The sequence below is a fragment of the Artibeus jamaicensis genome, unplaced genomic scaffold, assembly GCF_021234435.1.
Source record: "Artibeus jamaicensis isolate MK-2021 breed Jamaican fruit bat unplaced genomic scaffold, CSHL_Jam_final contig_519, whole genome shotgun sequence".
NCBI lineage: Eukaryota > Metazoa > Chordata > Mammalia > Chiroptera > Phyllostomidae > Artibeus > Artibeus jamaicensis.
The window spans coordinates 56,342,783-56,356,551 of record NW_026521871.1 but is presented as its reverse complement, the minus strand read 5'-3'; the positions used below and the strand labels follow the sequence as shown (position 1 = coordinate 56,356,551).

Below are 13,769 nucleotides of genomic sequence, written 5' to 3'. Positions count from 1 at the left end.
TGGCTGCGCGCCTCCAGGTGCAGCCGGCATCATCCGGGCACAGCAGGAGGCCTGCCGTCCCCCAGGGTTTGAAGCCGTTACCCAAGGGCCAGGGCACTTTCAAACGCTGTATCCATCTCAGCGACACAGACCGAACGTAAAGGGATGAAGAGAAGGACTTTCTGGTTTGGCAGCGAAACACAGGAGGATGCACCCCTTAAACGAGTTTTTCTGTAGAACCATGCTTTTGCTATACATTAAAATTTAATATAATTTAACCCACAGAGACACTCCTGGAGACTCTGTGGGTACAACAGGGTGGGGGACAGGCGGGTGGCCGAGGCCACGCGTGCTCAGGCCTGAGCGGAGACCAGCTTGCTCATGCCGGAGAAGAAGGCTCGCTCCCGCTCGCTCATGGCTTCGAAGTGCAGCGGCCTCCGGCAGAAGTTGCACTCGGCCGAGGAATGCGGCTTCAGCTGCAGCCCCACTCGCTTCCAGGTGGCCAGCAGGTTCTCTGTGAGGGCCAAGCGGCAAGAGATTAGAGGGAACGTACATCCAAGAGGAATGACAACGTCCGCCCCGAACCTTGACCATTATTTTCCTAGCAGTGAAAAAGGGCGTGTTCTCAGTGGCCTGTGAACTGAAAGGTCTCTGGTTCGATTCCCGGTCAGGGCACATGCCTAGGTCGTGAGCCAGGTCCCCAATGGGGAGCCCTCAAAAGGCAACCACACGGTGATGTTTTTTTCCCTCTTTTTCTCCTTCCCTTCCCCACCTCTAAAATTAAATAAAATCCTAAAGAAAGAAAAGTGGGAACCCCAACATCCACCCACTGGGGGGCATTGGAGCCGAGGAAGACTGGCGCTGAGAGGGAGGAAGCATGGGTCCCGCTACAGCCTGGGCAGCCCCGGAGAGCATGGCTGTGAGCGCAGCCAGGCAGGGCCACGGGCCACACGCCGCGGGTCCCACGGGGCCGGTGGCACCGGAGGAGAGACTGGGGAGTGGCTGCCGACGGCACGACTGGCACCAGGCAATGGAGATGGCGCAACCGGGTGGACAGCAGCCCCCACCCGCCGTTCACTGCCTGCGGTCAGCGTGGCCTGAAAGTACTGAACGGGAAACTCCAGAAACGAACGACTCCTAGGCCTCAAACCACACGGCCTCCACACAGCGTGCCCAGGTCCCCACCCCAGCAGAAGGGGCCGGGTGGGGGGCTGGTTCAGGGACCACGCATGGCAGGGGGAGAGAGGAGAGCGAGGTTGCACTCGGAGGCCGCCCTCTGCTCCCCAGAGTGGTGGTCCCAGTGCGTCCTGAGTCACCGACAAGGGGCACTGGCGCAGTGGGTGGCATGGCGGGCTACCACAGGGCTTCTCTGGTGACCCTGCAGCCTCTGACGGTGAAGCTGTCACCGAAGTAGCATTGAGTTGTGCAACCCGAGAGCACTCCCGGTGACGGGATGGCTCTGCGTGGCTGCCGGCACTCACCTAGGAAGTAGTCCATCATCTGCGGGGTGTGGTGCGGGGTGGGGGCGATCCGCAGCAGCTCCTCCCCCCGCGGCACTGTAGGGTAATTGATGGCTTGGACGTAGATGTTGTGTCTGCTCATGAGCTCGTCACAGATTTCTGTGTTTTTAGCAGCATCTGCCACCTGGGTTTGAAGATGACAGAGAGTCAGGCCAGAGCAGGACAGACCACCTCTGAGGGGGGAGGCTGAGGGACTGCTCAGCGAGGGGAGGGGCGGCTCCGGCCGGAGCACACAGGCCTGGGGACAGGAAGAGGCGCTGCCCGAGCAGACAAGGAGCCCAAGCCACGAGAGAAGATTTCTGGAGTCGGCTGCCCAGGCTCCTGTGGGCACCGCAGTGGCACAGGGACCACAGCTGACACCAGCCAGCCTGGACCCTCGGGGATGCAGGGGCTGTCTGGCCGCTGCGTGAGACTGGGGCTACTTCAAAACGACCGAGTAGGAAGCCACACGTGGAAGTGGGCCACAGGCCGGCTTCCTCAGCTCTCCAGACACAAACCCTGGGGAGGGGCCCCGCTGCAGCCCGCTGGGCTCCCGTGCCACGGCCCCGACAGAGGGCCCGGCCCCGAGCGGCTCTCACCCGGACGGGGATGATGTGACTGGGGCAGTGCACCACGGGGAGGCCGGCGTCCATGAGCATCTGCCGCAGGAGCTTGACGTTGCGCTGGTGCTGGCGGCGCAGCGCCCGCCCCTCCGGGCTCTTGAGGATCCGCACAGACTCCAGGGCCCCAGCCAGCAGCATGGGCGGCAGGGAGGTGGTGAAGATGAAGCCGGCCGCGTAGGAGCGCACGGTGTCGACCAGCGCGCTGGTGCTGGCGATGTAGCCGCCCACGCAGCCGAAGGCTTTGCCTGGGAGCAGAGCAGGCAGCGGCTCAGGACGCAGCGGCCACTCAGCCCTGCAGTGCCCCAGGGGCTCAAGGCACGTCCTTCTCTGTCTCCTTAATCCACCCTAAGACTGAAGAAGGACGTCCCCCATCTCGGAAAGGGGAAGACTGAGGAAGCTTGTGAAAGGGTCTCACCCAGAGCCCACAGCCGAGCGGGCGTCTGGTCCCAGGAGCCTGAGCACGGCAGCAGCCTCCCCACTCGGCTGGCGGCCCCAGCCTGGCCCTAAGTGTGCGCTCCTGGGACTCGCCTCTCACTGCGAGTGTCACCCTGGGGCCCGGACTGTCACCCAAGGGAGCCACTTAACCATTTGGTGGGGCCGTGCTGTTTCCTGCTCAAGTAAACACAGAACTCTGACGAGTAGCACTTGCCAGACCAGTGGGAAGCCTCTGAACCTGTTCAGGTGAGTTCAGGGCCGGCCTTGCTTTTCAGTCCTTAAGCCCCTTTTCAAATCTGTATCTCAGGTGTCAGGGCCGGGGACTCCAGAGCCTCTGAGACCAGTGACAGACCTGTGCTGTCCTTGACCTTGCAGGTCCCCCCCCCCCCCCACCCCGTGCAGGGCTGGGCGGGAAATTCCTCTCCAGCCTCCTCCTTCCCTGATGGCCCTGCATTGTCAGGGCCCAGGTCACAAGAGCTCACTGCAAGATGACAGCCGCTGGGGCCCAGACCCGTGGACGAGGGCTTCCTCACACGGGGGCCCTGGCCTGGGACCCCGGCCCTCCAGTCCACCCGCCCCGCGCCAGTGCTGAAGAGCGCGCTCTCCCACCTGCCCTTCCTTCACCAGCTGCCTCGCGGGTCTCCAACTGCCTGACTAACTTGAAATCCCGAATCTGTACTCTCTGCATCTTCATCTCTTTTGGGTCCCGTAAGTGGAGAGAACGTGGACAGGAGCTGTCTCCACATGACTCCTTCACTCTCCACAAAAGTGGAGGTTAGTGCTGTTGTCACCGCTGCTGCGGAGCCTGCGTGCAGCAGACCGGGGAGCGGCCAGCCCGAGGTCACGAGCAAGTGAGTGCGGCGGGCAGCGCTCATACCCCGCGGGCAGTGCGGCCCCGAGCCCAGCCCAAGAGACCCTGCCTCTCAGTGACAAGGAGCTGTGGAGATCGGTTCCCACGCAGCACCGTTGGGACAGGCCCCGAGGGCCGCAGGTGCCACTGCAGTGGGACTCGCTTTGGTTCTGGGAGCCAAGCCTCCGGGGCTGCAAGGGTGCTGTGGGGCTGAGCCACCCCTTCCGAGAACACAAACCCTTGCCCCAAACAAGGCCTAGGCTCGCTGTACCCTCACCTGGCCCCAGCTGGCCCTGCGCGTCTGTAGCCGCACTGGGGCAGTGGAGTGAGTGTCCGGTGTGGACATGCAGAGGACACATACCGAGTGTTCCAGAGATGATGTCCATCTTCGGCATGACTCCGTCCCGATCGCCGATCCCGCCACCTCGGGCCCCGTACAGCCCCACGGCATGGACCTCGTCCACGAAGGTGATGGCGCCGAACTCATGGGCCACGTCGCACAGCTCCTCCAGCGGGCACACCGCCCCTGAGGACAGACACGGCCACTCTGGGGGGCTGGCGCCTCGCCAGGCTCCGCTCCAGGGAAAGCTCAGCAAGGACCGAGCCTCCACACCTTATCTTTCCTACTGGGGGGGGAATGAACTCCCCCAGTTTCTAGATGATCCTGGAGCCTTAGAGCCAAGTAGAAGCCAGAGTGGAAAACCTACCTTTACCCAAACCTATCACTGTCCACCAACTACAAAATCCTAGCAAACGATTGAAAGAAAAGAAACTGCGAAGCCAAAAACACATCTGTAAAGGGCCCAGTGTTTCACTCCAGCTTCAAGCTGGCCTCCACCCGGACTCACCATCCATTGAGTGGACGGTCTCAAAGGCCACGATCTTGGGGACTGCGGGGTCGGACCTCTGCAGCAGCTCCCTGAGGTGGCCCACGTCATTGTGGCGGAAGACGTACTTTGGCACGCGGCTGTTCCGGATGCCCTGGATCATGGAGGCGTGGTTCCCGGAGTCCGAGTAGATCTCACAGCCTGGAATGACAGCAGTGGCGTTTGCTGCCCTCTGTACCTCAGGCAACCTGCTTCCTAGGCAGCCGAGGACAACGGCCTCCGCTGCCTTTGCCCCCTCGGGAAAGCCACCACGCTCCAGGTCCCTTCTGGCCAGGTGACCAGCAAGCAGGCCCGGGCCCTGCAGGAGGCTCTCCACCTGCTCTCTCTTGTTTCAAAGACTTTATTTATTTTCAGAGAGAGGGAGGGAGAAAGAGAGGGAGAGAAACATCAACGTGTTGCCTCTTGCACGTCCCCTGCTGGGGACCCGGCCCACAACCCAGTCATGTGCCCTGACTGGGAATCGAACCAGTGGCCCTTTAGTTTGCAGGTTGGTGCTCAGTCCACTGAGCCACACCAGCCAGGGCTCCATCTGCTCTCAAACCTGGCCGCCTCGCTCCAACTTAGGCAAAAGACAACCACAGGCGATGAGAGGAGCTCTCCACGAGACTCTCGTAGAGCACACAGCACATCGAAAGCCACTGGGTTGAAACTTCCAAAGCAACCCTTGTCCGGGGTCACATCCCACTGGGCCTGAGGACAAGCAGGTGGCACGCACTCGCGGCCCAGGAACAACGGCTGCTGGACACGCCTCTGCCTCACTGAGCGTTTCTGGTGAACCTCCTCCGTTGTCACTATTCCTCTCACGTCAGCCCCGTTCTCCGAAGGGGGCCTAGTCCAAGACCCCCAGTGGGTGCCTGAAACAACGGCGGACAGTGCTGACCCCACGGAGTGTTTTCCCGCACGTACCTACCTACAAGGGGGTCTGACAAAAATCAGACCACCCCACAGACGGAGGACTCCTACTGTGGACCTCCGCCACCTCAGCATACACCTGCTTTTCTTCAGTTAAGAACTTGTACTTCTTCGGTTAAAGGAAGTGCCTGCAGCTTCTCTTTGGCCTGGCTCAGGGCCAGCACCCCCCGTCTGGCGCACGGTGCCGTCATCAGTAAGGGTGACTCCAGCACAAGCACTGGGACGTCTTGACAGGTGATCCGGTGACTGAGATAGTGACTGACGGACCGGCAGGTCCACAGTGGGGACTCAGGACAAAGGGATGCATCTCGTCCCGTGTGAGTCCGAGCGGGACTTGGGAGAGTTCATCCCACAACCCACAACAGCATGCAATTCAAAATGCGAGTTATTTATTTCTGGCATTTCCTGTGCAATGTTTCCGGACCGCGCTGACCACGGGTAGGAGAAACCGGGGGCTTCTGTCCCGGGCCCCCGGCGCAGGCCCCTTACCTGGCATCATCCTGGCCAGAGTGAAGAGGGTAGAGTCGTTGGCCACGAAGCACGAGGAGAACAAGAGGGCCGCGTCCTTCCCATGGAGGTCGGCCAGCTCCCGTTCCAGGTCCACGTGGAACTTGCTGGTCCCAGAAATGTTTCTAGTACCGCCGGCTCCAGCACCGTGCTGCTTCAAAGTGTCCCTGAGAGAACGGCGGAGAGGAGACAAGCCTCATGTGCGGTGTGAACGTCGTGCAAACCACCTTCCCCCCCAGGGATCCGGGAGCCCGAGACTTCTGGGGGCCCAGGGGCTCACTCACTGCCCGGTCTGCAGCCAGAACTGTCAACTACCTTCACCTTTAGAGAAGGGAGGGGGTCGCAACACAGGCAACGATGCCACCAGGGGATGTCAAGTGCTCATGTAGCAGTGACCTGAGTACTTAGTACTAGCTGAGTTAATGTGCTCAGGTTTCTTGCCTCTGGCAAACATCCTCTCCACTAACACATCTGTCTCCACAGACGCATCCTGGATGGTGGCCACCCGAAGCCTCTGCCAACCAGCCACATGACGTCAGGGCAGATGCATCACTAAACCCCAGACAGGGACCTCTTCTTCAAGCCCCCTTGGAGAGTTTGGTGAGCAACCCTCGCCCGCAGGGCACGAAGGAGGCGACCCCCTGCCCGGCGCTGCTGGGCCTGCGTTCCTCCACCCGCGGCCACAGTCGAAGCTGCCTAATGTGAAAGGCTCACTTGTTCGCGCCGAGTGGCAGGAAGTGGACGTGTGATGTACCCGCAAACTTGAACCTTGGGCCCCCCAACTGCTTGCGCATTAGGTTTCTTTAAAAGGCACCTGCAGCCACTTTTCCAGGCTACAGACAGTACTTTGCTCTGGCTGCAGATGCCCGCCCACAACAGATCCAGTCCCTGTCCATCCCCAGCGTCCTGCCGAGAACCGCAACGGGGTCCGAAAGCTGGGGGCCACTTACATGACCGCCCCGCACACCCGCGGGTGGCGGCTCATCCCCAGGTAGTCATTGCTGCACCAGACGGACACCTGCTTCTTGCTGATGAGTGAGTCCGAGTAGTTGTCTGCCATGGGGAACAGATGCGCCCTGCGGTTCACGGTTTTGAACACTCGGTAGGTATGGTCGTTTTTTTTCTCATCAATTTTCTTCTCAAAGAAACGGTCATACTGGAAAGTGGAAACAGCTGAAAAGGAAACAAAACACAGCACAGCAGCGGTCAGGAGGAACGCATCTGGGCTTTGGCAAGAGACCGGGGTTCCCATCCCTGCTCATCTGCTCAGCGACTGGGCACAGTTCCTGTGTGTCCTCATCCTGAGACCCAGAATGTCAAGAGGTCACTGCAGTGCCAGCAGCAGTGGCAGGTGTTAGGGGAGAGAAGGCAGGAAACCAGCAGGGCCTGGGTTCAGTCTGCCCAGAGCACCTGCTGGCATCGAGCAAGGGACGTGCCTTTTAACCCACATCCCTCATGCAACTCGATGTTCAATCTGATGCTTGTTTAAGTTCTAAACTCTCTTCTCACCAGGCAAACAGCAGTGGGACTTACACTTTGGCAAGTTATCCTGGAGCAGATGGGACACTCTCTCTGGTCTCTGCTTTCGCATGATGTCCTGGAAGTTCTTCAACAAACCACTCGGCTCTCCTCCATCGGTCTTCACGCTGATCACGCTGGGGTTCACTGAGGTTTGGGCAACCTCTGCATCACAACCAACAAGAGACAAAGGGGACCAGCATTCTCTTCTGAGTTCACAGCACCTCCCAGGCTCGTCGCCACAAACGCTGGCCAAGCCCACCAGGACCTCAGCCAGCTGCGCCCGAGTGTAGGAAGTGTCTCTTCCTCCCTCTCAGTTACCGGGCGGCCAGAGGCAGGGTCTCCGCCAGCTGTAATGAACACTGACGTCCGCAGCTCCCTAGCGGGTTTGCAAGCCTTCCCCAGCCCAGCCCATCTCACTCCCAATTCTAATCTCAGTTTTCATCACAGAAAACAATCCCAGCCAAAGGCACCATTTCTGCTAGTGACGTTTTCCAGGGGCCCTCAGTGTCCAGGGGGGCAGCTGCACTGGGTTATTAAGGTTGCCACTCCGTACACGGCTGGGGAGTCCTGAGACCGTCACTCAGTGCAGGACACTGCCTTTTCCCTTCTGCCCCACTAGATGATGGGAGGGATACAAAGGGGAGCTAGGACCAGCTTGTGCCCGAAGGATGTTTAGAGAAACCAGGCGGTTACTGGAAAAGCTGGTCACACGTATACTCACAACAGAGAAAGTCCCCATTGCGCAATGCATTCCTCCAAATATCTGTCTTACTACCTGCCTCCTTGGCTCTCAAAGAGGAAGCTGTTTACACAAAAGCTACCCTAATAGCAGCTTGTAAATACTCTGGGGTCCACAAGAGCCAAGAGGAAGTCTTCCGCTCCGGGGCCGAACCGTCTGTTACCTTCCCTCACGGCGCGCATCTCCTGCACGTCTTCCTGCAGCTCCAGGCTGGCTTCGCGGACCACGCTGCTGCCCCGCTGGCTCATCTGGGCTGCCAGGAATGGGCATTTGCTGGCGGCCCCCTGGCCCGTGGCTGCCGACGGGTGTCCGGCAGGGCGCTGCGTGCCATCTGGAGCCTGCTGGGATCCACCCGGGGCTGCCTGGGCCTCGGCGTTTGCCGTTTTGTCTTCTGCGGGGTAAAGGAAGAATTGAAGCACCCAGACCTGGCGGCGCACCACCCAGAAAACCACCTGTTTCTCTCTGAAGGACCCCAGGTTGATACTTACTCCACCCCACCACCCAGGCACAAATTTATTCAAATTAATTTTCATCAGGTTCTGCTAACGAAGCGGTTTGCACCCTGCCTCCAGGAGCAACTGGCACAGTCCAGCTGCCTTTTCAGCACCTGGTATTTTTCACCTGCACGTATGGGAGGCGGCATTTTCTCACTGCAGACAGCCCCGGGGTCCCTGAGCCAGGTACTTCCGTCAACCTGCCCTGAGTAGGCTTGGCATGTTTTGTGAGAACATGCTCCTGGGGGTCGAGGGAAGCGCTCCCGCAATATTCTTCTCTGCTAATAGTGTCCAAATAGATTTTTTTTTGGTTTCTGGGTTTTTTTTAGACTTTAGTTTATTTTTAGCGAGAGGAAAGGGGAGACAGAGAGACATCCACTGTTGCCTCTCGCATGCACCCCGACTGGGGACTAAACCTGCAACCCAGGCATGTGCCCGGACCGGGAACCGAACCCACGATGCCTAACCAACTGAGCCATCCGGTCAGGGCTCTAACAGATTCTTGGCAAAGAAGCTTGCTGTTTCTTGACACACACACTGTTGGTTTTCTTCTTAACAAAAGGAACCAGGCCAAGGGTAAGGTTGTTGGATTCTTGTCTGAGAAAGTCCAAGTTGTGAGTGCGTCACAGACGCACACCTCACTGCCGGTACTTCCTCATCTCAGTGCATCCAAGCCCGCTGATGCGCCCTGTGGGCCCTGACTCGCTCCCCCCGTGAGCAAATTCACTCCTTCCTTCTGGAGAAGTCTTTCTTCTCATTTTGGAGCGGTCCTGTGAGTCACAGGCCAGCCCCTCCTACAACCTGGGTAATATGTCGCAATACACTTAAATTCCTCTGACCCGGCCGGGTGACTCAGCTGGTTGGAGTGTCCTCCCATCCATCAAAAGGCCGTGCCCTCGATCCCCCATCAGGGCACGTACGGGAGGCAACCAATGAACGCACAAGTGCAAAAACAAATCGATGTTCTTTCCTCCCTCTCTCACGTCAATAAAACAGACCCTTATGGGGGCATTAAAAACATCAATAAAGAAAAATAAAAACTTTGCTTTGACATTCACTTCACTCATTATACGTAATACTCAATGTAGGAAGGCCAGGAAAAGAAGAGTTCCGTCATTCAAAATATAACCATGTCAAGCCCTGACCCGGTAGCTCAGTTGGTTAGCGCATTGTCCCAATACGCCACGGTTGTGGGTTCAATCCCAGGTCAGGACACATACAAGAATCAACCAATGAACGCACGAATAAGCAGAATGATGTTTCCCTCTCTCTTTCCCTCCCTCTCCCTCTCCCTCTCTAAAATCAATTTAGAACAACATAACAATTGCATACATTTGGGTATGTTATCTCTTTCCCTATGTGCAAGTTTAAAAAGCCTTTTTCTTATTCAGCAGATGCGTTTGTTTTCACCATAAACATCTGCCTAAGCCGGTCGAGTCCGTGAGCGCCGTCCCTGATGGACGCGCAGCAGCCTGCCCAGCAGACAAACCGCCTGTTACGCAGCTACTCCTCCAGGCCGAGGGGCTTGCTGGTACAAGAGGGTTTTCATTGTTCAGGGAAAAATAACTCCTGAACAAATGTTAAGATTAAAAAAAAATTCTGCAAAGGACGAAATCCTTTGTAAAGAGAAAGACGTTGCCTCCTCACATACCCACAGCCAGAGCGCAGCCTGTGAGGAGCAGCATTCTCCAGGATTACGTGAGATCTGAAAAGCCGCACCTCTCCCAGCAGAGCCAGGCCAAAACTGAATCCAACTCTGATCTCTTCATTACAAACAAAATGTAAAAGTTGCACACAGAATAAAGACACGCGTGTTAGACAAACCCGCTCTAACAAAGTCTGTGTGGTCCCACTCACAGGAGGCTCTAGAGTAGTCGGATCCACAGAGACAGAAAGTAGCACTGCTGGGTCGGGGAGGGAACCGGGAGTTCGAGTTTAATGGGGACAGAGTCTCAGCCTGTCCCAGCTTTGCAAGACGACAAGAACTCTGGAGATGAGCAACAACGGGAATTACTTACTGCCTCCGAGCTGTGCACTTAAAAATAACTGACAACAGAATGTTTTTTTAAAAACTAAGAAAAATAAAAAATAAAAAAGGAACTTAAAAAAAGTATTGAGATGGTAGGTTTTGTTACATACATTTTACCACACACATAAAAAATTTTAGCCCTGGCCGGTGTGGCTTCAGTGGATTGAGTGCCAGCCTGCAAATCAAGAAGCTGCTAGTTTGATTCCCATCTAGGACACATGACTCAGTGTTGGGCTGGGTCCCCAGCTGGGGGCGGGCAAGAAGCAACCGATCCATGGATCTCTAGCACATCCAAGTTTCTCTCTTCCTATTTCTCCCTCCCTTCTCCTCTCTCTAAAAGTAAGTCAATAAAATCTTTAAAAAACAATTTTAAGAGACAAAGCAGAAAAAAAATATCGTAACTGTTAAAACCCAAAATCCTCCCCTCAATTTTGCTAGGAACCTCAAACAACTCTAAAATAGTCTACTTAAACAAAAAAAGCCAAAGGGCCAAACCCTTCATGAAGGACGGGCTGAAACAGAAGACGCCCACTGTGCACCCCGGGGGAACGAGGCACTGACAAGCACTCCAAAACCCTGTCGCACGGAACACCGGTCACCGCCTCGCCTTTCCAGGTGGGAAACCTCAAGGGCCTAGCTTGTGAGATTAGGGCGACAATTACGTGACATAATCTACACTAAGAACTGACCCTGGCACTGAGTCACCCCCTGGTTGGCGAGGCCCCCCATTACCACTGTGGACTGGGGCTGCTTCCAGTCTAGGAATGAACTTGAACCCTGCTTCCCTGCTAAGGACACTCACTCTCACTAGCCGGAGGGGTCTCCCGGACCTGCTGGCAGTGCACTGCTGTGGTGGACAGAGCCCGGGGGGCTGGTTTGGCCCCGACCTCCATCATCTTGGGGCAGCTCTGCGCATAGATCAACAGAGATTTGCCTGCCTTCTGCAGAAAGGCCTGAGGCACTCGGGACAGGAATGGGCAGCGGCGAACAACAGTCTCCATGTCCGGGAGGTGCACTGATCCTGGAGAAAGAAGAGTGATGTGAGCACTTGTTAATAGCCACACAACATTACTGAAAGGTCACTGGGTTCAGGCGTCGTCCGCAGGTCACAGCCAGGGTCCTCTGGGGTACCAGTCAGCCTCACTCACAGATGTCTAAGCGCAGCACGGGCAGGGAACGCAACTAAGGAGCAGTGGCCACACTCTGCCTGGGTCCCCATTCTACCAAAGCACCTGCAAAGCAACTCTACCAAGTGGAGCAGGCACTGCTTAACACACAAGGGGTGGGACGATGAGGAACAACCCGGGAACAGGTTTGGGAGGTGAGAGGCTCTTCCAGGAAGAGGTACAGAGTGGACAGGACACCTCAGGCCACACCCAAGTGATGAAGGGAAGCTAGGGAAGAAGCCACTGTCATACTCGCAGGCTGAAAGGGCTCTACAGGATTCCCCACTCTCTTGGACCTCGGGCGGCACCCAGCCGGCCCTGGGTCCCTGAGGCAGGCCTTCCCCAGGCGCTGGGCACCGCTGAGAAAAGACCAGGGGAGAGGGGACTCGCGGTCGGGGGCCTGGCGCGAGGCAGTGGTCCAGGGCAGGGGGAGTTCAGAGGTTGCCCGAGGTCGAGGGCTCCGGAATAGCCTGGTGGGGTGTATGAATAAAGGAATCCAGAAGCTGTCAGTAACCGGGGAAGGTCAGGACGCGGCCGAATAGGCCGAAGGTCTGGGAGAAGAACATTGAACCCAGGGCGGCAGGTGACCGGGGCGGTGGGGGATGGGGCCCCAGGGACCCGGGGAGCGGGGTCAGCGCGGGCTGGTAGGGCACGCGGGGTCCCAGAGTGCAGGCTCTCACCTGCGCCGGTCACTCTGAGGAAGCGGTGGAGGCGGTGGCGGCGAGTGTCCAAGCCGACGACTCGTACCAGACCGTTGCCCTTGTCCACAAAAACCGTCCGGCCCCGGACGCGGTCGGACTAATATACAGCAGAAAGGGCCAACTGCGCATGCGCCATGGGCACCGGCTGCTTCCGCGCAGGCGCGGCGCTCAGCGGCTGGGGAGCCGACCGCCAAGGTGGCACCCGTGGGTCAGGCCAGCCCCGGGTTCTCCCTGGTCCCCGGGATCGTGGGCCGGAAGGAAGGAGGGCAGGGTGGAGGGCGGATGACTTTCTCCCGCACGCCTTCGAGGCTTTCCCGGCGACTGCTCCAGGCTCCAGAGCCCTGCCCCCCACCGCCAGCTCCAAAAGGGCAGAGTCGGAGGGCAGGTGCCGCTGGGGACCGCGGGGAACTGGAGGGCTCTGCAGTCCCGGGACTGGGACTCAGGAGGGCGGGCCCAACACGGGGGTCAGCACCGTAGTCTGCCCCAGCCAGCTTGCTTTCACTGCTGGCTGGCTTGCCCGAGGGTGGGGTGGTCCCGGGTGCTGTGCAGGGGGCTGAAGGGGGGAGCTCGCAGTGAGGAGGACAAGGAGGAGGCGCAGAATCAAAAGGAGACCCAGTGGTGGCGCTTCCTGGACGGAGATGAAGGAGCTTAACCTGATGCAGAGAAGGAGCAGGGCTGGACAGAGCTCGCACAGCCCAGGGCTCTGAGCACCTGGGCTCAGGGCGGCGCGGGGGCGGGGAAGCACAGGGCCTGACACTGTTATGGTCGACACAGATAAGTTATTATTTTTGTTTTTCATTGTGGGTTGTCCAAAGTCCCTTGAGGACCACCCTGGGCACCGGCTGGGTGGCTCAGACCCCATTCCAAAGTTGAGCGTCCGGGAGATGGCACCTGCAAGGCACAGCTTGGCAAATCCCTCTCAGGAATGCGGCCTTGCTGTGCTCCCTTCCCAGCTGAACCCAGGCTGGCTTGGTCTGGGCCTGTGCCAGGCTTGGGGCTGCCCTCCTTCACACTCAGGGAAAGGGCTATCCACGTTGCCCCTTCCTCAGCTAGGCATTAATAAGAGGGACAGGGTCCAGAGTGACAGCTACCAGGTTATGCTCAGGCACAGTTCCCAATCCCTTCTCTGAGTCTCCAGCCAACGGTGAGTCGGAGAAGGCATCTGGGGCCAGTCCAGGAGCCCTGGTGAAGGCTTTAGCCTGGGAGCCCAAGACCCAGCTCTGCCCTTTCCTGCTGAGGGGCCCTGGGCAGTGCCCATCAGCTGGAGGGGGTCCAGAGAAAAGGTCTGCACTTGGGCTCAGACCCAAGTACATGTAGAAGTGGAAACAGGGCAAAGATGCTGTCTAATACTTTGCCCCTCTCCGGGCCTCACCTTCCTTATCTGAACAATGGGACCACGAACCCCGTCCTGCCTGCCTCACAGGGCT

General features: G+C 58.1%; 1 protein-coding gene across 1 annotated transcript; it reads right to left on the bottom strand.

The window, feature by feature from the left end:
* Positions 1 to 221: 221 nt before the first annotated feature.
* ALAS1 (5'-aminolevulinate synthase 1) lies at positions 222 to 12,454 on the bottom strand. Its single transcript, XM_037128451.2, has 11 exons — positions 12,322 to 12,454; positions 11,278 to 11,496; positions 8,116 to 8,343; positions 7,226 to 7,375; positions 6,643 to 6,865; positions 5,675 to 5,859; positions 4,235 to 4,414; positions 3,748 to 3,912; positions 2,078 to 2,346; positions 1,461 to 1,623; positions 222 to 493 (listed from the first exon to the last, which is right to left on the bottom strand). Exons 2-11 carry the CDS (start codon positions 11,474 to 11,476, stop codon positions 333 to 335), a joined length of 1,923 nt encoding a protein of 640 aa, XP_036984346.2. The 5' UTR covers positions 11,477 to 11,496; positions 12,322 to 12,454; the 3' UTR covers positions 222 to 332.
* Positions 12,455 to 13,769: the final 1,315 nt, after the last annotated feature.

What these genes read in the sequence shown, in the direction of transcription:
- ALAS1 (XM_037128451.2), bottom strand. Translation starts at nt 11,476, where the DNA reads ATGGAGACTGTTGTTCGCCGCTGCCCATTCCTGTCCCGAGTGCCTCAG. An exon ending in GACCCCTCCGGCTAGTGAGA is followed by an intron (nt 8,344 to 11,277) that starts GTGAGTGTCCTT and finishes TTTACCCCGCAG; the next exon opens with AAGACAAAACGGCAAACGCC. An exon ending in GTCACATCATCCCCGTCCGG is followed by an intron (nt 1,624 to 2,077) that starts GTGAGAGCCGCT and finishes CTTCAAACCCAG; the next exon opens with GTGGCAGATGCTGCTAAAAA.